The following is a 23,024-nucleotide window of genomic DNA, read 5'->3' as shown; positions in this document are numbered from 1 at the left end:
AGAAGATTCATCAGTTTTCTAGGTGTGCTCCTGCAGGGTCGTGGGCCTCACTGATTAGTCAGTGTCCAGGCATTGCAGCTGATCCTGAGGTTGCCCTTCTGGTTTTGCTGCTTGTCTGGGGTCTGGGTCTGGAGCTAAATACAACTGAGGCCTAGATGGTATTTCTAGGGAGATGACCTTCTGTATCCACTGTAAATTGTTCTGCCGGTTTGTCCAGCTGTCTGTCTCAGTTTCCCTGTGCCACTTGTCCTGGCTCACTGGCCTGTCTCAAGACCGTAGAAAAGCAAATTTAAGCCCAACCAGTGTGACTCAGCAGTTGAGCCTTGATCCATGGACCAAGAGGTCACTAGTTAGATTCCCAATCAGGGCACATGCTCAGGTTGTGGGTTTGATCCCCAGTAGGGGGTGTGCAGGAGGAGCCAATCAATATTTCTCTCTCATTGATGTTTATCTTCTCCTTTTCTCTTTTTTTATTTAAAATTTTTTCATCTTTATTGATTTTAGAGAGAAGGGGGGAGAGAGAGATCTTCCTCTCTTTAAGTCAATAAAAAGATACTTCAAAAAGGAGAAAAGCAAATTTATGGGCTTATGAAAACCTGCCTATGGAAGCTCAGGATTTATTTATTTATTTTTCTTTATTGATTTTAGAGAGAGGAAGAGAGAGGGAGAGAGATAGAAACATCGATGAGAGAGAACATCGACCCCCACATTGGGGACCTGGCCCACAACCTCAGCATATGCTCTCTGACCTGGAACTGAACGGGCAACCTCTTGTGCATGGGTCAATGCTCAACCACTGAGCCACACCAGCCGGGTGGAAGCTCAGGATTTAATATGCAGCATTTGCGTGGGCATTAATGGGCAATAGGATTGGAAACATTTAAATTTTGACAGTAATAACTCTTAGCCCTGGCCGGTTTGTCTCCGCGATTCGAGTGTTGTCCTGTGGACTGAAGGGTTGCTGGTTCGGTTCTTGTTCAAGGGCATGTTACCTGGGTTGCAAGTTTGATCCCTAGCCCTGGTGGGGACCATTGGGGAGGCAACTAGTGGATGTCTCTCTCACATTTCTCTCTCTCTCTTTCCCATCCACTCCATCTAAAAAGCAATGGAAAAATATCCACAGGTGAGGATTAAAAAAGCCGAAAAAAAACCCTGAGAAGTTGGGATATTTTAGACACCTTTTGTTATTCATTGTCTATTAGTCTTAACTGCAGTGTGACGCAGTGCTCAGGGTTTTACATAGACTTGCTTGATTTTCTCAACCATCTTTGGAGTAGGTGTTGTAAGATTATTGTTATTTAGGTTTTTAAACTTGTTTTTAGAACTAAAGCAGGAGCACTAAGAGGTAAGTTAACTTGCTCAAAGACAAGTAACTAGAAATGGCAGAAGCAGGGAGACAGGGAGATAGCCAACCCCAGAGCTTTCTCTGAACTACTGTGCCGGTCTCTTGGGTTTAGCAACCCCACCTCTGGAGGGATAAGGACATTTAAGTGTGAGCTGGTCTCAGGGCACTAGGCTCAGAGATTGCCACGCTTGTCTTGCAATCCTCACAGCAACCTGATGAGGTAGAGCCTATTTTCATGCTCGTTGAGAGATGGGGAAACTGAGGATCAGAGAAAATACGTGTCTAGCCCAAGTTCATACACCTAGTGATTGGAAAAGCCAGTAAGTGGGAAAGTCTGAATTCAAGCCCAGACCCCAAATCCCCGCTGCCTCCCCGCCACTCCACTGTCCTAGCCTCTGCTTACTGCGCCCCGGGGTCACGGCTATTGAAGTTGAGACTTTGGTTCCCTGAGGTGGAGCCTGGGGGCAGCAGGGGGTGGGGCCCACCTGGAGGAGCCGGCCCTTGCCCCGCCCCTCGGGGGCGGGACCGCCCCGTCTACCAATCAGGGCGCTGGAGGCGGGCCGCGGGCGCTCCAGCTCGGGTCTGCAGTTCGAGCGGCGAGAGCGCTCGGAGACCCGACGCGGTGTCGAGGGGAGCGAGCCGGCCCTTCAGTCACCTTCTTCTCCCTTCCCGTCGCCTCACCGCCTTCTCCCCGCAGCCGGACCGGAACTATGTGATCCGGAAGTTCCGGTGCCATTGCTGTGTGGGATAAACAGTAATGGCGGAGGCTGCAGCTCCCGGAACAACAGCCAAACCATCAGGAGCAGGAGCGGCAGCGGCGGCGGTGGCAGCGGCCTCCCCCACCCCTATCCCCACAGTCCCCTCCCCGTCCCCGGGGGCGGGGGGAGGGGGAGGCGGCGGCGGCTGGACTAAACAGGTCACCTGCAGGTGAGACCTTGCGCGGCCCGGCGCCGGCGCAGGGAGGGGGCTAATGCGGCGGAGGAAGGGACGGGAGGGGGGCAGCCGGCGTTTCGCGGTCCCCGCAGTCCCCGCCGTCCCCGCGGTCGCCGCGGCCTCCCCGCCCGCGCTGCGTCAACCCCCGCCGGCCGCCGAGGCCCCGCGCGCGCCCTCGCTGCGGAGCCGCCGCGCCGCCCGCCGCCCGCCCTGCGCCTGGCTGTGCGGCACGGCGCGCGGAGGGAGAGGTGGGGTGACTCCTCCCTCCCTCTATTGTCGCCGATCCCCCACCCCCTGCCTCCAGCCCCGCAGGTTCGGCCAGGGGTGCCGGGTGTCGCTGGCAGGCAGCCGGCCTCCCCGCGAGCCTGCCGGGCCGGGAGGCGCCGGCGCGCGCGAGTCCCGGCGAGGTGGCGTGGTTGCGGGGTCCCGCCGCCGGGGCATCGGTTTGTAACGTCTGCTCGCGTCTCCGCCCCCGCCCCACCCGGAGAAGTAGCTTTTGTTATTTCTTCTTTGTATGTTTATCGAGGCTGGCGGTTCTGAGCTTTGTCTTAGAAAGGAGGGCCGGGCCGGGGTCCTATTCCCCCGCCCTAAATTTTACGACCTGCCATTCCCTTCCCCTCCCCGGTGTGATGTGTTTCCCTTTTGAAATCCGCATTATACCCTTGGAGGGAGTGAAAGACCTTTTTGCACCCGGAGGGGAGAGGTTTGTGTTGGTTTGGTGTATCAGATGAAATAATTTTTTAAGTGGTTAGTGGATGGCGGTTTTATGAAGGTATACACGCGTGTGAAAAATTATCAAGTTGTATATATAATAAGGTTAAGGTTAGGGCATTTAACTGGATGTTGTACTCGGATTTTAAAAATGTGATTAGTAGGAACAAGCCTTCCTTTGCAAAAATCTACCGTGGGATAATTCATACACAAATGCATAAAAATATTCCTAATATACAGAACTCACTGCCTTAGTATTAACATCGAGATTGAAGCCCTCCCAGTCTTTAATATGATGCAATTAAGGCATGAATGATAGGCTTAATTACCTTAATTCTCAGTAAGGGGATGGAGAAGGCGTAAAAGCTGTTTTAGGCAGATCCTAAGAATGGAAACAAGTGCAGTGTCCCCAAAATGAGAATTAAGAAAATTCCCATCCGTGTAACTAATTACTAGAATGTTTGCCTTTACAGTGCTGCAGTTGATTTATGTGTTATAGTTGAGTCTTAAGAAAATAAAAGTGCTAGTGTAACCTTTTATATTTCTGAACTTTTCCAGCCGTTCACCTTGCAGTCCAATCTACATCCATACACTGAAGATAATCTCCCTGGAGTTGGTGACTTCTTTAAGGACTCCATGCAGTGGTGCTTCCCCTCACCCTCTCCAATCTAAGTAGCCTAGAAAACCCCTCACCAACCTGACATACTCACCCTCATGATTCTCATGATTATCTTGCTGGGTCTGTAACTTGAGCCAAACTTCACATTTCTGCAGAGAATTCATTGTCACTACCTCTACTTCACTTTCTGTTTCCCCTCTGTTCAGTACTTTTTCTTGTTCCCCTTTTCTAGTTCCTTACATCAGAATTCAAAAGGGAGCTTACCAAAGGAATTACTCCTCTTTGCCTGCCTTTTGGATTTTTGAGTTAATGAAATACCCTAGATTGTTCCCAGACCAGTGGGATTTCTTTTTGCCCGTGAACCAATTGATTTATGTATTTCAGAAATTAACATAGCAGAGCAATCTAGTATTTTTTTAAAAAAAACCAACACTAGCCCTGGCCTGTTTGGCTCAGTGGTTGGAGTGTCCTGCAGACCAGAGAGTCCCAGGTTCGGTTACCGCTAGGGGCAAAAAAAAAAAATTAAAAATTAAAAAACCCAACACTATAGAAACTTACATGTTTGTTTGTTGTTGTTTTTTTGTCAATAGCTTTTGCTTGAGACAGTTATCTAAAATGTGCAGGTTAGTTTATGTATTGGGTTTTAATGCTTGACATTGTTTTCAGTTGTTCTAGGTAACAGTGTGATCTCCTATTTAAAAAAATCTGTATTGGGCAGAATAATATCATTGATATCTTCATTTATTTTAGACTTGACCTCTGAAAGCAGGGCTCTAGTTCATCATCCTATCTGTAGGACCTTATACCTGGCATAGTCAGTAAAGACTTGATTTGATGTTAATAAACCCACTCCTAAAACCACACACTTTAATATGTAATAGTAAGATTCCTTTGCTTTCATTAAATAAACAAAAAACCACCACTTGTAAATTAACAAAGACAAAGGACTTAATGTGGGACATGTGTATGGCACTTATTCAGTGGGTAAGCATATGTGCCTACAAATGCTAGGCATTAAAGGGAATGCAGGGTTGCACTGTGTTATACTGTGTTTTACAGCTAAACTTCTGTTGAGGATCCCAGGCAGTGTGATGTGTTCTAGTGTTTATGCCCATTTCCCCCTCATCCTTAGGATTTTGACTAAGGCTATTTTCTTCCCTTGGAGTATAATTCTCTTAGAAGTTAGAAGTTGCTTGGGTGATGGATATTTGTTTTTAATTGCTCAAGATCATCTGCATTTTCTGTTGGTTCCTATTATCTCATTGTGTTTTATTTCTGCAGCTTAAGAAATGCCTAAGCATACCTCTTCCAAGGAACTGTGTTATGCTGCCCCCACCAGGCTGTTTTTCATATATATTATTAGAGGATTATTATGAAATAGAAATGCTGTCACTTCTAACTTCCTTGTGTGTGGGGATTTAAACAAAATACTTAAAAGAAATTATTTGCAAATTGTAATTTTAAGGGTAGATAGTATAGGTTGAAACTGAAGGAAAGTCTTTAGAAGGTCTTCATCCAAGTGCTGTGATACCTATAGTTGAAATTTATTTCTTATAACTTGATAGGGTTTTAAAAAATATGATTTTATTTATTTTTTAGAGAGGGAGAGAAACATCCATATGAGAGAGAAACATCAGTCTGGCGCCTCCTGCACGCCCCCTAGTGGGGAATCAAGCCCACAACCCGAGCATGTGCCCTGACCCGGAATCTAACCTGGACCTCTTATTCCATGGGAGGATGCTCAATTCACTGAGCACCACCATCTGGGCTTCATAGGGCTTTTTTTTTTTATCCTCACCCAAGGACATTTTTCCATTTTTTTGTTAAGTTAGAGTAGGGGAGAGAGAAAGAAACAATGACATGAAAGGGATACATCGACTGGTTGCCACCTGCACAACCCAACCAGGGCCGGGGACAAACTGCATCCGAGGTACATGCCCTTAGCGGGAACTGAACCCGGATCTCTCTGGACCGCAGGCCGACGCTCTAACCGCTGAGCCAAACCGGCCAGGGCTTGATAGGGTTTTTTGAAAGGATTGTATCGAAGCCTGGCCGGTGTGACTCAGTGGTTGAGTGTTGACCCATGCATCAAGAGGTCATTTGTTCGATCCTCAGTGTGGAGCATGCAGGAAGCGGCCAATCGATGTTCTCTGATCAATGTTTCTGTCTCTCTCCCTCCCCCTTCCTCTCTCTCAAAATCAGCAAAGAAAAAAATTTTTTAAGAAAATGATGGTATTGAAAAAGTTATGCAACCCAGGGAAAGAAGTTAATTTGCTACTGTTACTATGATTCACCGTGACACTTAGCTGTCTTAGACAGTTTCTTTCTCCCCCCATTTATTTGTTGTCAGTATCGCAGATGTCTCATTTCCCCCACTTTGCCCCCTCCACCTAACCCTACCCCAGGCCTCACCACACTATTGTCTATGACCATGGTCTATGCATATATGTATCTTCAGTTTTTATTAAGCAAATTTGTATAATGTGTATGGATACTGTAGGAGATAAAAACAAAGCATAGTTAACACCAGGAATTTACACACTAGTTTGAGAAATGGTACATCCACTCATCAAAAAATCAATATCAAAGAAAAACGTAATAGCAGATTAAATTCCAAATTATTTAATAAACTGTAATTTCTATAGATTCCCAAAGATTGTTATGCCTATAGGAACTGAGCATGCGTGGCTCTGTTGAAGCCTCACAAGCTGCTCTTGGGGTTTCTTTTTTTTTTTTATCCTCACCCGAGGACATTTTTCCAATTTTTGTACAGATAGAGTGGGAGGGAGAGAGAGGAAGATAGAGAGAGAGAAACATCGACGTGAAAGGGACACATCGAGTGGCTGCCACCCGCACAACCAACCAGGGCCGGGGACAAACTGCAACCAAAGTACATGCCCTTAGCGGGAACCGAACCCGGGTCTCTCCGGACCACAGGCCGACGCTCTAACCGCTGAGCCAAACCGGCCAGGGCTCTTGGGGTTTCTTGTAATGTATCTTGGCCATGCTTAGTTTTCTAAGAGGCACAGCAGTAGGGGGGTTCTAGTCAGTTTCATGTGATCTTCAAGGTGGAAGGAACATTAGAAATCAATGGTGCCCTGGCCAGTGTGGCTCAGTTGATGGACATCATCCCATGCACAGGAAGGTCAGAGGTTGGATTCCAGGTCAGGGCGCATAACCCGGTTTCAGTCTCCATACCCGGTGGGGTGTGTGCAGGAGGCAGCTGACTTTCACATGGACATTTCTCTCTCCCACTCAAAAAAAAAAAAGTAAATTAAAAAAAATCAGCTTCTCAGCCTTTCATCCAAAGCATTCTCAGCCTAGGCAGGGGGGCACCAGGTGAATTTGAATGGTGGCTTTTTTTTCCTGGTGGCATTTAAAAACAATAAAAGCACGTAATTGGTTTTACACACACACGGTATATGTTGGGCTTTCTTTGTAATTGATTTTAGAGAGAGGAAGGTGGGGAGAGACGGACAGACATCCATGAGGGAGAGAAACATTCATTGGCTGCCCCCTGTCCCTTTACTGGGGATTGAGCTTGCGACCTCTCTGTGCACTGGACAACACTTAACAATGGAACCACACTGGCCAGGGCCAAAAGCACTTATTTTGATAGGTTTTGTCTTGGGGAGAAATTCTTGGGAGTGGGTTGCTTTTTTCTTTTTATCTGTTGTAACTTACACTGTCATGTCGGTCTTAGGTTGGCAAGAAGGGATTTCACCATGAGGACTGTCTATATAATAATTCTGGGTATACCAACAGTGTTGATTATCACTGAGAAAAAAGAATTTAAAACCGAGACCACGGTTACCAAATAAACTCGAAATAATGCTTAGTACGCATTTGGCAGTGAGTAATTAAGACTTGTATTCTAGTGTTTCTGTTGATTCTGCAGTATCAGGTGATTTCGTGCCTGCTTGAATTCCTTTAGCTATGCTCATTATGGACCTCAGGGACTTGTGTCATCGCTGGGTGGTTCTATTTCTCAATCCTTATGTTGAGCCAGATCTATGATAGCAGTGACCTGCATGTATTCACTTTGTCAGGAATCTGCTGCTGGAAAGGTCATATTCCTTCGTCTTCCCTGGCTGAGCTCCAGTCATTTAAACTCTTCTTATGGCATGTCTATGTCTCTTTTTGTCTTTTGTTGTTTTAATCCTCATCCGAGGATACTTTTCTATTTATCTTCAGATAGAGTGGGAGGGAGAAACACCTGACCAAGGCTGGGAACGAACCATAACCAAGGTACATGCCCTTGACCAGAATCGAACCTGCAACTCTTTGGTCCATCGGCCGATGCTTTCACTGCTGAGCCAAACTGGCCAGGGCATGTCTAGGTCTTTTTATTTTTTATTTATTTATTTATTTTATCCTCACCCGAGGACATTTTTCCATTTTTTGTACAGACAGAGTGGGAGGGAGAGAGAGGAAGAGAGAGAGAGGGAAACATCGACGTGAAAGGGACACATCGAGTGGCTGCCACCCGCACGACCAACCAGGGTCGGGGACAAACTGCAACCAAGGTACATGCCCTTAGCGGGAACCGAAAACCCGGGTCTCTCCGGACCGCAGGCGGGCGCTCTAACCGCTGAGCCAAACCGGCCAGGGCTGTCTAGGTCTTTTTAAATGTAAAGTTTTAAAATTTAAATGGGTTCTGACACTTTTAAATCCTTCGATGGTGTTTTACTATTTTAAGGTACCTTGGCTTAAGAGTCCTGTAGTCATTTCCCTAGCATTTAGCCCATCTCTCCCCAAGTTGTCCCGTTTTCTTCACTCTTGTCATGTGCTGTATCAATTTTTTTTTGTCAGAAAAGTGCTAGTAGGCCATGTTCTGCTGTCCTAGGCAAGCCAAACTATTTGACCTTATTTTTTTCTTTCATTTTGGATTCTAGAGCAGTTTCCCCCCATCATGGATATCAAGAAGGAATACTGGTATAGGTATTGCCAAAGTGTGTTGAAGAGTATCACGCTGAACATGAAGGTGCAGATATAGGGAGTTGAGGTCCTTGAAGCAACTTATTGGGGAAACAAGGTTAAGGTCAGCTGTTAGGTATTTATTCCTGGAAGACATAATTTGACATAAAGTAGAGCATCATAAGCCTCAATGCAACAACAGAATGAACACAACCGTGGCCCAGTGGGACTTAAGAGCAAACTTAGCCCTGGCCAGTGTGGTTCAGTTGGTTGGGCATAGATAGTCCCATGAACCTAAGGGTTGCTGCTCTGATTCCTGGTCAGGGCTCACGCCCGAGTTCCCAGGGTTGTGGGGTCCGTCCCCAATAGGGTTATGCAGGAGGCAGTCGATTGATGATTCTGTCATTGATGTTTCTATCCCTCTTTCTTCCTCCCTCAAATTAAAAAAAAAAAAAAAAAAATCTGAGAGGGAAAGTGCCCCCAGGGGTGGATGGGACAAAAAAACAATTGTATTCAAATAGCAACACTGTTTCAAATGAATAACCTATTTTGAATTGTGGATACTTTTATACTCAGAAGCATGGTAGTTATCATTGACTTGTTTGGTTTTATTAATCTGCTGTGAAAATAATACTGTTATCTATGTAAGTAAACTGCACTTGCAGGAAATCTCTGACTAGGACCTTCCACATTGTAACTGGGGGCAGCCTTCTTAAAGGCTACTTAGTTAAATGCAAGTCTTTTCTGTGTATCATTTTGATTAGTGGGCTAGTGGAATGTGTTTACTGATATTCTCCACCCAGGAAATAGGTACTTTTTGCTTACTCACTACCAGCCATGTGTAGGTGCATATTTGGGGAGGGTAACCTGCCAAAATTACATCTTTAACCCTGCTCAGGAGAAAGACTAAGAAGAATAGAGTCCTGGCAAGTGTGATGGGAAGATGGGGGTGGGTGTGGTTTTTTGTTTTTCTCGATTCACATGATTAAGATAATTTACTACTTGCCTAATCCATAGAGGGATTTAGAGATTTAAGGAAATGTAGATTGTTGCTTGTCCCACCCCTTTCACCCCCCCCCTCCCAGGCCATCCACAGGTACAGATTAGTAGGTCTGGGGTAAGGTCTCAAAATGTGCATTTCTAACAAATCCCCACATGCTGCTGATGCTGCTGGTCCTGGTCTGATTCTTGGTTTTTGGAAACTGCTGGTTAGGTACATGAGGACTCCTTTAAGGCTGAGGAAGAAGTCACTAAACGAAGGACATAGTAATTTCCCTTTGTCGCTATTTTTTTTAGCAAGTTTTGCTTATATTTTCACATGTGGCTTTTAAAAAATTAAAATGGTTTCTTGAAGTGAAACATACAGTAGTTATATTTTATTTTTTAATTGATTTTAAAGAGGAAGGGGGAGGAAGAGAGAGAGACAAATATTGAAAGAGAACACCAGCCCTGACTGATTTGGCTCAGCAGTTAGAGTGTCAGCCTGTGGTCCAGAGAGACCCGGGTTTGGTTCCCGCTAAGGGCACGTACCTTGGTTGCAGTTTGTCCCCGGCCCTGGTTGGGTTGTGCGAGTGGCAGCCACTCAATATGCACCTTTCACGTCAATGTTTCTCTCTTCCTCTCCTCTCCCTCCCGCTCTATCTGAACAAAAAATGAAGGAAAAAGAAAGAGAACATCGATTTGCTGCCTCTTGCATGCCCCCCTACTAGGGATCAAGTCCACAACCTGGGCATGTGCCCTGACTGGGAATTGAACCTGCAACCTCATGGTACATGGGACAGTGCTCAATCCACTGAGCCACACTGGCCAGGCATGGCTTGGATTTTTAAAAACACATGGAGCTGCCAGTATGACTAAAGGTGATTGAAAAACAAGAAGGTACCCCAGTAGGGCTATAACATGAGACCAGTGGTCAGACTTAACCTATAGAGACCAAGATTAATGACATCCTCAAAGCTGAAATCTAAATTGGTACATGTGTCACCTGCCTGGTGTGGCTCAGTGGATTGAGTGTCCTCCCATGGACTGAGAGGTCCGGGTTCGATTCCAGGTCAAGGCACATGCCTCAATCCCCAATAAGGGGGTGTGCAGGAAGGAGCCGATTGTTTCTCTCTAAAAATGTCAATAAAAACATATTTAGCCCTGGCGGTTTTAGTCAGTGGTTAGAGCGTTGGCCTGCGGACTGATGTCGCGGGTTCGATTACGGTCAAGGGCACGCACCTCTGTTGCTTTTTTAAATCCTCACTGGAGGACATTTTTCCGTTTTTTGTTCAGAGAGAGAGGAAGAGAGAGAAAGAGAAACATCGACGTGAAAGGGACACATCGAGTGGCTGCCACCCGCACGACCAACCAGGGCCGGGAACAAACTGCAACCGAGGCACGTGCCCTGAATGGGAACCGAACCCGGGTCTCTCTGGTCTGTGGGCAGACGCTCTAACCGCTGAACCAAACTGGCCAGGCGCGTAATGGATAACTTTATGGCCATAGTCTGGTTTTACTTTACATGTTTGTATAGAATATAATTGTGGCTGTAGTATTAGTATACAGTACCAGTATATTAATAGTGGAATATATTGGTCATGAATTCTTTGAGTATTGGCTTTCATCTCATTTAATCCAATTTTGTGGCTCTTTGTCTCACAGGTATTTCATGCATGGGGTCTGTAAGGAAGGAGACAACTGTCGCTACTCGCACGACCTCTCTGACAGTCCGTACGGTGTGGTGTGCAAGTATTTTCAGCGAGGCTACTGTATTTACGGAGACCGCTGCAGGTAAGACTGTTTCCAAACCAGTTTTGTTCAGGGTTGGATTATTATAGCTTGGGATAAAATGAGGAAAACGCATGCATAATCCCAGTAGCTTTATAATTTATAGATTGAAAATAATGCTTTTGAAAGGACTTAGGAATGTTAGTACACTGACAGAAATCTCTGGAGGGAATAAATCATTACATTTAAAAAAAATGGATTTGTAAGCTAGTCCCAAATGTAGTTAATGCCAGAGGAGCAGCTGCTGCAAACCTTGGGCTAGGGTGTGGCGGTGGTACGTTCGTATGTGGCGTTTCTTATCTAAACCAAGGAGGAGGCCCATAATGGACCAAACTGGACTGGTTTCAGTCATTTTCTATTGATAGGAATTATGGAGAGAAAGTGGGATCACATGTATATGGGAATAGTGTGTCAGGTTGCTAGTTAAGAGGGTGTGTCAGACCCTGGCCGATTTGACTCAGCCGTTAGTGTCTAAAGAGTCGCCAGTTGATTCTAGTGAAGGGCATGAACCTCAGATTGAGGTTCCATCACCGGCCCTGGTCAGAGTCATGTGAGAGGCAACCTGCCCTGGCCGGTTTGGCTCAGCGGTTAGAGCGTCCGCCTGCGGTCCGGAGAGACCCAGGTTCGGTTCCCACTAAGGGCACGTTCCTCGGTTGCAGTTTGTTCCCGGCCCTGGTTGGTCGTGCGGGTGGCAGCCACTTGATGTGTCCCTTTCACATCAATGTTTCTCTCTCTCTCTTCCTCTCTCTCCCTCCCACTCTGTACAAAAAATGGAAAAATGTCCTCGGATGAGGATAAAAAAAAAAAAAATTAAGGAGAGGCAACCAATTGGTGTCTCTCCCACATTAATATTTCTCTCTCTGAAAGTAAAATGTAAAAATAGCCTCCTGTGAGAATTTAAAAATAAAAAAGGGTTTGTTATGCCCGCCTTCCCCCGCCAGCTCCCAAGAATAATTATAAGCTAAGATTTATGGTAAATGCTTCAAAAGTGTTTCTAGTATCTCACATTGAGGGACTGGGCACCATAATCCCATTAAGCTGTGGTTGAGCAATAGTGGACTCTGCTTCAGAATTGGGTAGACTTTTCCTTTATTGCCAGCTCAGAAAATACCTAGGTGTCTTAATAATACATTATTTATTGATGTTAACAAAGTGTCCCAAAATTTAGGTTAAAAACACTGATCAGTTTCTGGGTGTCTGGAATGTGAGGGTGGCTTTGCTGGGTGGTTCCAGCCCAGACTCTCACGAGATTGCAGCCAAGATTTTGGCCAGGGCTGCCATCATCAGAAGTCTTGACCAGGGCTGAAGGATCACTTTTCAGATTACTGCTAGCCAGAGTTTTTCCTCACCAGCCTTTCCCTATGGCTAGTGTCCCCACACTCGGCAGACAGCAGGTGGTATGAGAGAGAGCCCTGACAAAGCCACAATGGCTTTTATGACCTAGTCTCAGAAGTCACACACTGTTGCCTCCACTATATTCTGTTTATTACAAGCAAGTCACGAAGTCCAGCCCATGTTCAAGAGGAACGAGTTGGGCTCCACCTTTTGAAGGGAGGAGTGTCAGAATTCTGGACATACTTTAAACCATCACATGAGGTAAGGCATCATAGCTAGTGTCCTATTAGAAAAGAATTGTGGCAACTGTTGGGTCCAGATCGAGTTCAAGAGACTCAGAACTGATTGATGGGTGGGATGTTGATATTAGGTCACCCCGCATCTGTTTTCCTGCATCTGGTAAGGAGAGAGGAGAGAAAAGGACCTTTTCACGTAACTGTAGGAACTCAGAAATGGAACTCCTGCTACCTGAGTTTAGTCGTTAGTAATTTGTTCTCTAATTTTTTCTTTCTTTTCTTTCTTTCTTTCTTTAATGTATCTTCAGATAGAACAGGAGGGAGAGTGGGAGGAAGAGAGAGAGAAACATTGACCTGAGAGACACATCAAGTGGTTGCCAGCCACACGACCCCAACTGAGGCCAGGAACAAACTGCAGCTGAGGTACCTTCCCTTAGCAGGAACCGAACCCCAGATTCTGGTCCACAGAACAACGCTCTAACCGCTGAGCCAAACCAGCCGGGGCTGTTTAAAGTGCAAGGAGTTGGGAAACCTCTGTACCAATGCTCTGCCTGAAAGGGGAGTTTGGTGGTGATGGGCTCCGAGAGGCTAATGCAGGTGATGATTACAAGCTGTATTGTACACTACGGAAGGACGGAAATTTTTTTTTTTTTAAATCCTCACCCGAGGACATTTTTGCATTTATTTTCAGATAGAGAGGGAGGAAGAGAGAAAGAAACATTGACTGGTTGCCACCCGCACAACCCCAACCGGGGCTGGGGACGAACTGCAACCAAGATACATGCCTTTAGCAGGGACTGAATCCTGGACTCCGGTCCGCGGGCCGAAGCTCTAACCCCTGAGCCAAACCTGCCAGGGCAAGGAAGGGAATCTTAGAGGGTCTGGGTCCCTGGCTGCTTGTTATTTGTTTGTTTTTGTTAAAATTATGCCTGGGGACTTCAATCTATCTTTCACTATTAGTCTATAGGGATGTTTTGTTTTTTGTTTTTTTACAACTGGGCCAGTGCCCAGGGATTTCAAATAATTTTAACTCCTCATCCAGGGATAGTTTATAACAGAAGATAGCATCCTACTTCCGACATCTTGGATGTGGTGCCACACCAGTGGTTTGCAGTGGTGGTGCTGTTATTTGGTGAGGCCAGGTCATCATTGCTCAGGACTGGACATTGCAGGACAGCTGGCATTTTTTGTCCCCACCCACTAAACGCATCAGAACCCCCTGCCTTGGTCTCTGAACATATGCACCTGGAGAAAGAGGCAGTATTGCCTTGGTTGTTATGGTGGGGTTTTACCCCTGGATCTCCTAAATCGTATACACTAAAATCTTTACAGGCAGACATCAGATGGAGTGACTGGGAGTGGGGAGTTGCAAGCCAACCAGAGGAAAAAGTGTGTCTGTTGCTTAGAGCTAGAAGAAACAGTGACTAAACGTCCTTAGATAGAAATTGATACTATATATCATAGTTTTCTGTGTAAGACGTAAAAGAAAAACTCAGTATTTATTTCACTGTTAACTCAGCATTAATTCATCACTTAACAGTTTGACTAAAAGAATCAGTGAGCCCAGCCGTTGTGTGGTTGCGCGTCGACCCACACACCAAGAGGTCACCGGTTCGCTTTCCGGTCAGGGCACATGCCCAGGCTGTGGGCCCGATCCTCAGTGCAGGGCATTCAGGAGGCGGCCAGTTGATGTTCTTTCTTATCGATGTTTCTATCTCTCCCCCTCCTTTCCTCTCTCTCTAAAATCAATAAAGAAAAAAAACAGTGATTCTGTGATAACCTGTTAAATTAATAACTGTAACAAGATCTTAGATATGACCAGGATGAAACTTTTTTCAGGGATACTGACATTTGAATTTCATAATTTTTTTGTGTCATCAAATGATCCCCCCTCCCCCAAACCATTTAAAAATGTCATAACCGTCCAGCTGGTGTGGCTTAAAGGATTGAGCCTCCTCCCGTGGTCTGAGAGGTCTCCTTCCTCGCACCCTAGCTGAAGATGAATAGAAAAATATCCTCTGGTGAGGATTAAGAAAAAGGAAAGAATAAATAGCTAGATTTGGCCAGTGGCTGTGGTACGATTGTACAAAGCAGTGTTAGATTCACATTAGACCTAGGACACCACTTAATTGACAGTTACGTAGTCTGCATCACCTGGAATGATGAAAGACTTCGTCACCCTTGGGAAAAGGATATTCGTGGTAGTTCTTTCCTCTCCTTCGATCTTCAGTTTCCACGATTCCAGGTTATGGAATAAAATGCATTGGAGTTGATAGCAGGATACTCAAGTGCCTTGTACTGCAAAGCAAAGTAGGCTACCTAATGCTAGGTAGGAATATGAAGATTTGACATAATAAAAATCTGTTCACTGATTGTTTGCTCTAAGCTAAAGGACAGTGTTTAGTTAGGTTTACTCCTTTTTAAGATGTAAACAGACACCTGTAACACATGACACTGTGGTATTGCCCAGTAATTGCAAGAAGTGCTAGATACATACTGTAAGTTATAACGGTATAGATTTACTGCATGCAACCTCAAAAGAATTGTGAGGATTTTCTCAGGTAGGTAGTTGCTTCTTGAAGGAAATAGTTTTTCCTTATACTTGGAGATGTGGCTTAATTGTAATTTTAGAGATAAAAAGGTGGTAAGAATTTGGTAAAGTAAGCCATTAGGTGATTGGATATAGGAAAAGGAAATACATATTGCATATTTTTATAAATACCATTCCTTTTAATGGAGCGTTTGTTTTTAAATCTATGCATTGGTAAAAGGTTCCACATTTCTGCGTGTTGGATTCGGGTGCCAGCTTTTCTTTGATTAACCAGGCAGGTCTGTCCACTGGTCTGTGGTCCCTGGACCAGCATGATGAGCATCGTGTGGGGGCAGAATAGGGCTCAGGGCTTAGGTCCCTGCCTTCTAACAACTCCCCAGACGATTCGCGTGCACAGCAGTGTGAAAAGAACGCAAGGACAGGATCTGAGAATATTTATATCCCATCTTATATATCCTACCCAAAGGGTTCTGTCTAGACAGTGACTGCTGACTTAATTTTTTTTTTTTAGATATGAACATAGCAAACCATTGAAACAGGAAGAGGCGACTGCTACAGATCTAACTGCAAAATCATCTCTTGCTGCTTCCTCAAGTCTCTCATCAGTAGTTGGACCGGTGGTTGAAATGAATACGGGCGAGGCTGAGTCAAGAAATTCAAACTTTGCAACTGTAGGAGCAGGTTCAGAAGACTGGGTGAATGCTGTTGAGTTTGTTCCTGGGCAGCCCTACTGTGGCCGTAGTGAGTATTTTGAAGAATAAAACAAGTCAGAGAGCTGGACAGTAGAAGTCCATCAATTTGTTGAGTTTTCACAACCTTCCAGTTGCATCTTCACATGTAGCATAATCTTAACAGTCTACAGTGGATTACAGGTGGAATGTAAGCAGCTTTTGAATCCTAATAGTATTGGCTTTAGAATGTTGAAAAAGGGAAGCCTCCTTTTATCAGTAGAGTTGCACAATAAACACATAAAAAGCCCCCCCAACTCGGAAATAGCAGCATTAGAAAGAGTTCATTTCTTCCAGGAGAAAGGAAATTAGTTCAGTAGACAGTGTTCTGAGTTTAGCTGAAGTTCTTCTCAGTTAGGTTCTGCCACCTTAGTTTATGTGCTTCATCTATGTTGGACCTTTACCACCCTCTTCAACATTTCAGCTGCCCCTTCGTGCACCGAAGCGCCCCTGCAGGGCTCAGGGGCCAAGGAAGGAGCAGAGAAGGAGCCGACCGCAGTGGAGACGAAGCAGCAGCTTTGCCCCTATGCTGCGGTTGGGGAGTGCCGCTACGGGGAGAACTGTGTGTATCTCCACGGAGACTCCTGTGACATGTGTGGGCTGCAGGTTCTCCACCCAGCGGACGCTGCCCAGAGGTCACAGCACATAAAAGTAAGTTTTAAAAAAAAAACCCTTCACCCTTTTTATTGATTTGAAAGAGGAAGGGAGAGAGAACATTGATTGGCCACCTCCTGCATGCCCTACCCTGGGGATCAGGCCCACAACCTGGGCATGTGTCCTGACCAGGAATGGAACCTGCAACCTCTTGGTGTAGGGTTGATGCTCAGCCACTGAGCCACACCAGCCATGCGAGGATCATTTTACTGTACTAAAATGTGGTTATGTGGGATTGTGGGGGACTTTTCTATTGATTTTTTTGCATTTCCTACTGTTACCATGTTTCTTATAGATTAAAAAGTTTGTATGACCCTTGGACTGCAGAGTTGAGAGTTTGATTTCCAGTCAAGGACATGTATGTGGTGGGGTGCAGGTTTGATCCCCGGCCCCAGTCAGGGTTGTGTGGAGGCAACCAATTGGTGTGTCTCTTTATTATACTGATGTTTCTCTCTCTTTCCACTCTCTGAAAAAATCAATGGGGAAAAATGTCTGTATAATATAATAATAAATCAGTTATACTTCAATTAAAATATGTGATGCCCACACAAAAACTTGTACATGAATGTTCATAGGAGTATATTGTTCATAGTGGCCCCAAAGTAGAAGCACTTGAAATGCTCATCACCTAGTGAATGGATAAATTATGGTCCATCCATGCAATGGAACATTACTCAGCAGTAATAGGGAACGAAATACTGGTAGACGCTACTACATAGATAACCTTAAAAATGTGCTAAGTGAACAAAGCCATTCACAAGGTTATGTATTCATATGAAATGTTTGAATAAGCAAAGACACCGATTAATAGTTGCCTAGGACTGGGGTTCAGGAGGAAGTGAGGGCATGGGTTAAGGGGATTCTCTTTGTGGCAGTAAGTGTTCTAAGATTGATTGTGGTGATGGTTGCACAACTTTGCATATACCAAGAACCATTTCATTGTACACTTTAAATGAGTGAATCACGTGGTATGTGAATCTCATTAAAGCTGGGTTTTTTTTAACGTGCATGGTACATAATTGCCACCTCAAATGTTAGTTTCCTTCACCCAATATCTGACAGGTTATAAATTAGGACCTTAATTCTAATAGCATTTTCTATGTAGAAACCTGAAAGTCAAGCGACTTAGTGTGGAAACGGTCTTTAACGAGGATAACAGCAGGGGTTGAACTGCAGAATAGAGAAACTTGGAAGTCAAGTTCTCATCATGTGACTTTGTAGTGATGTCAAGTCCCAAAATGTCAGTGCACCTGTACTTACTCGGGAATGAACAAAGCTGCTTTTTCTTTTTCTTTTTTATTCTCACCCGAGGGTATTTTTCCATTTTTTGTACAGATAGAGTGGGAGGAAGAGAGAGGGAGAGAGAGAGAGAGAGAAAGAGAGAGAGAGAGAGAGAGAGAGAGAGAGAGAGAAACATCGATGTGAAGGGACACATCGAGTGGCTGCCACCCGCACGACCAACCAGGGCCGGGGACAAACTGCAACCGAAGTACGTGCCCTTAGCGGGAACCGAACCTGGGTCTCTCCAGACCGCAGGCCGACGCTCCAACCGCTGAGCCAAACTGGCCAGGGCCAAAGCTGCTTTTAATGTTAAACTGAGAACGTTATCTTTTCAGTTGACTATTTGATTCTCTGAACACAGTCGTTAACCTTCTGTTTGAAGTCTCATGGTGCGGTGACTTGCCGATCACACTTGTTCTCTCCTTTTCCAGTCGTGCATTGAGGCCCATGAGAAGGACATGGAGCTCTCGTTCGCTGTCCAGCGCAGTAAGGACAAGGTGTGTGGCATCTGCATGGAGGTGGTCTTCGAGAAAGCCAACCCCAGCGAGCGCCGCTTCGGGATCCTCTCCAATTGCAACCACACCTACTGTCTCAAGTGTATTCGCAAGTGGAGGAGTGCTAACCAATTTGAGAGCAAGATCATAAAGTGAGACTCCTCCCCAATCTTCGTTTGTGCTTTCTGTTTTGGGGAAGAATTTAGTATCTTGTGCCAACTTTCAACCAGATGGACTGCATTTAAATGCATGCATTTTATCTTGAAACGGGGGTATTCTTCTAATTGGGATTTCTTCTTTGTATTTCAGCTAGCTTCTAGGTTAGTTGGTATCTCGACTTTTATTTGAATGAGGAAACCCTGTGTATCAGTTAGAATCTTCGTGCTTTTTCTGAGGAGATTGTGTTGAAGGGATTAGCCCCTGAGGCTCAGTGAACAAACTTACCTGGCTCTGAATGTATGTTTCCTGACGTTTTACATTTTTCACTTTCCTATTCCATCCATTAAGCTAGCCAATAATCCACCATCTTTAAAGATTGTTCTCATAACTGAACAAAAACCACATAACTAAACAGAGCAAAGTTGCAAGAAATAAATTTATTTAAACGAAAGAAAAAGGAGTCTGTGTGAAATGTCTTCTTTTTTTTCTTAAGTTCTATTTTGGTTGATGTACTGGCTAGCCATCGAGTTGAATGCTAAGGGTTTGTCTTGCCTCAGAGGACACGGTCAGTTGTGTGGCAGTGTTGGGCGCCCTTTCGGGACGTGCCCTTGTCTTTGGGTTGAGTCTAAGTCTGGAGGCAGCACACCAGGGTGTGTCCTTGAAGAGTGGGCCCGTGGAGGGGAATTTGCACTGCAGCCTGTTCATTGTTTCCCAGGTCCTGCCCCGAATGCCGGATCACATCTAACTTTGTCATTCCAAGTGAGTACTGGGTGGAGGAGAAAGAAGAGAAGCAGAAACTCATTCAGAAATACAAGGAGGCAATGAGGTATGAGCGCTGCAGCCTTTTCTTCAGCAAGATCCCAACAGAGCTTGGGTTCACTTTGAAAAGAACAGTGCTGCATTATATACTCCTACCTCCTTCCTACCCTTTCTTTTACTTCCCAGGACAGTGCACTTCGTCCCCCTCGGGAACACTGCCCCGTGGCGTGTCTTGCTATAGTCTGTGCTGCTGGTAGCTGAAGCCCCGTGACCGGGGGCCTCCCTTTCCCCGAGTCCATGTGATAGTTGTCCTGTGTTCTTGTGTGGGGGCTTTCTAGAAGACTCCTCCCTGCTGGGTCTGCCGTAGCAGAGCTGTTAGCGTGGATTGGAACCGAGGATCTGTTCTAGCTAGTGTTTCGTGCGTTGGCACACGCGCGTCTAAGAACACACCGGGGAGGGCTGTAAACTGCCGTGCCGGTCCTTTCCCTGCCTGTTTAAAGAAACCCCGGATGCTAGTCGCATACAGACCTGAAATCCACTGTGAATAAGGGTTGCGATATTTTCCTTTCCAGCAACAAGGCGTGCAGGTATTTTGATGAAGGACGTGGGAGCTGCCCATTTGGAGGGAACTGTTTTTACAAGCATGCGTACCCTGATGGCCGTAGAGAGGAGCCACAGAGACAGAAAGTGGGAACATCAAGCAGATACCGGGTAACTCTCACTGTTTTTTTCGAGAGGGGGAAATGCCACGCTGTCAGTTGAGTTCTGCACAGATTGGGGTAGGGGCCGGAGAAGATGGATTCAGGTCGGGGAGCGAGACTAGGGTCCGGAAGCAGGAAACCACCGGCAGGAAGCTGGGAGGGGTGCGAGGAGAAGCTAGAATACAGAAAGCTCTAGACTAACCCTTCGCATCGCGTAGCCAGCGGGGAGGATTGGTCCAGTGGAGACCCGAAAGGCGGAGTCGGGTTCGTCATGCCCTCTGGTGTGCTGGACGTGTTGCCTTAGACACGAGAGACTAGAAGAGACCGCTCGGCAGTGCCGTCCCTATCACGGCCTTGTTTTTTACAGGCCCAACGAAGGAACCACTTCTGGGAGCTCATTGAGGAAAGAGAGAACAGCCACCCCTTTGACAACGACGAAGAAGAGGTGGTCACCTTTGAGCTGGGCGAGATGTTGCTTATGCTTTGGGCTGCAGGTGGGGACGACGAGCTGACAGACTCTGAAGACGAGTGGGACTTGTTTCACGATGAGCTGGAAGACTTTTATGACTTGGACCTATAGCAGCCCTGCGTGGCGTGCGGACTGGCCTGCTGAGCCCAGACAGCAGCTGTCCCCTGTGGTGACGTGGCAGTGCCCGTGTCCTCCTAGGCGGGCCTAGCAACTCCAGGTGCTGTCCTGACCCTTCCTACCCAGGGCCTGTCTTTCCACTCCCTCACCTTTCCCCAAGGAGTATGTTTTCTCTGGTTAAAAAAGTTACAAAAATAAACCTTCAAGTCAGTTTTTTGTAACACGGATTTAACTGTCAGACAGTTAGTGTAGGTTTGTTGCGTCCTGTTTTCAGCCAGATTCACACGATCGGAGGGTGTTGTTTGTGGACTTGCCGCACTCGTTCTGAGGACCCGGGCTCAGAGGAGACAGCATTGGCCCTGCTTTGGGGTCCGAGGATGGGGTGATGGGCAAAGGATTGGGACTTGGCGAGTAGCCTTGAGCTACGGACTTGGAGGCGGATACTTGAGGTTTCTGGTGAAATCTGCACATCTGTGTTTTTATCTGTTCCCTACCCTGCAGTCCCCGCCCTGTGCACTTGTTCTGTGGTTTTGGTCTCTTGTTTAATTGCACACAAGTAATAACTACTGGGTAACCATAACCAGGTGCGAATGTGTTGAGATTTTTTACCGTGTTTAGTGTGATAGGGAAATTCTGAAAGAACACATATAAAAGATATACTGGCATAAAAGAAATGCAGAGTTGAAGTTGACTCCCAAGAACTGATAGACTTTGGCATGTATGAGTGTGAGCGTGTGGTGAGCTTCTCATCCCTGCATAGATGCAGTGTTCTTAGCCTTAGTGGAAAACCTCGGCTTAGTGGTTTCAGCCTAGTGTGGCAAATAGATCTTACAGGACAAAGCAGTATGTTGGTAGCTGTTACTAGAGCAGTGCTAGCTTTGCCTGTCTATATAAATAAATGGGCTTAGCCATAGAGGTTTCAAACTATCTGGTTATCCCATATATTAACACAAACTGAGTCTTGGACACACAGTTCTATTTAATACTTAATCTCCTACCCTCTCCAGTTCAGGCACCTTTTGGCAAACCTTTGTCCTGGTTTCAGGGGTTTTGTTGTGGGGTTTTTGTGTTTGTTTTTGTGGGTATTTGCCTCATTCCATCCCTGTGCTTTGCAGGTAGACAGATGTGATTCAAAGCTGTGTTCTAAGGTGTTTCTCGTAGTGGAGTCATTGGTTCGCAGTAATAAGTTATGCTTTCCCACTAAAGGGCGGAGAGGTTGGCAATCCATGATACAAGCTACGTTGTTAGAATTCCTTGATTGGAAAACTGAGCTTGCATTTTGTTGCTGTTTCCTGAAAATAACTTGGACATGCTCCTGAGTTGTCCCATCTACTGCTCGTTCCTTGGGTCCCACCCATTCTTTCACTTTAAGAAAAACAAGTCATTGTTACAGAGGTCTCTGTATTTTACAGCTGCCCTTTTGTAAGAAGCACTTTTCCCAAATAAAACAATAAAAAAACCATAAGTTGTCTTTCTGTCCTGTGTGATGAGCTGTTTGAAATGCACACACTGTTTATTTCATCGACTCTGATCAGCTCATCAGTGAGTCCAATTTCTGTGGATAGTTTCATTGAGTCAAGTTACACCTCGTCAGATGTCTAACCTGCTGAGAAATGGGAGATAAAGAAGGAAACCATACCAGCAGGATCATCAAACTATTCTGTATTTTAGAATTTGCAAGTCTCTTGGGCCACCTCAGGCATTGCCACATGTATACTTATACTTGAACCTGCTTCATACCTGCAAATACCTGGTAGGTCCCATTGTTTTCCTAATTCTACTGTATGGGATTTTTATTAATACAACAACAAGCCTTTTTGCCACTCAGGGAATACCTCCAGCGACCTTTTTGCGGTGCTTATTTGTAAAAATATTGCTGCCTAGTTTTTAATATCTATTTAAGAATTTATGCTGCCTGGCCGGTGTGGCTCAGTGATTGGATCGCAACCAAGGTACATGCTCTTGACTAAAATCGAACCCACGACACTTTGGTCCACAAGCTAGCCTTCGGACTGCTGAGCCAAACTGGCCAGGGCTGGGTGAGGATTTTAAAAAGAAAAAATGGGCTCTGTGACCAAGGTCATCCCCAATAAAATCAATTATTAAAAAAGTGGGCTTTGGAACCAAGTTGCTTGGGTTTGGATCCTGACTCTGCCACTTCCTTGCTGTGTGGCTGACCTTTATCTCGGTGTCGTCATTTCGAAAACAGGAATTACAAAGAGCACCTGCCCCAAAGATGGTTGACA

At 45.6% G+C, this 23,024-nt stretch overlaps 1 protein-coding gene across 1 annotated transcript; it reads left to right on the top strand.

The window, feature by feature from the left end:
- Positions 1-1,910: 1,910 nt before the first annotated feature.
- Positions 1,911-22,247, top strand: MKRN1 (makorin ring finger protein 1). Its single transcript, XM_036246635.1, has 8 exons — positions 1,911-2,272; positions 11,169-11,297; positions 15,928-16,157; positions 16,569-16,795; positions 18,511-18,725; positions 19,448-19,558; positions 20,064-20,202; positions 20,560-22,247. Exons 1-8 carry the CDS (start codon positions 2,103-2,105, stop codon positions 20,770-20,772), a joined length of 1,434 nt encoding a protein of 477 aa, XP_036102528.1. The 5' UTR covers positions 1,911-2,102; the 3' UTR covers positions 20,773-22,247.
- Positions 22,248-23,024: the final 777 nt, after the last annotated feature.

Source organism: Molossus molossus, unplaced genomic scaffold (assembly GCF_014108415.1).
Source record: "Molossus molossus isolate mMolMol1 unplaced genomic scaffold, mMolMol1.p scaffold_m16_p_7, whole genome shotgun sequence".
Taxonomy (NCBI): domain Eukaryota; kingdom Metazoa; phylum Chordata; class Mammalia; order Chiroptera; family Molossidae; genus Molossus; species Molossus molossus.
This window is presented reverse-complemented; position numbering and strand designations above follow the sequence as displayed.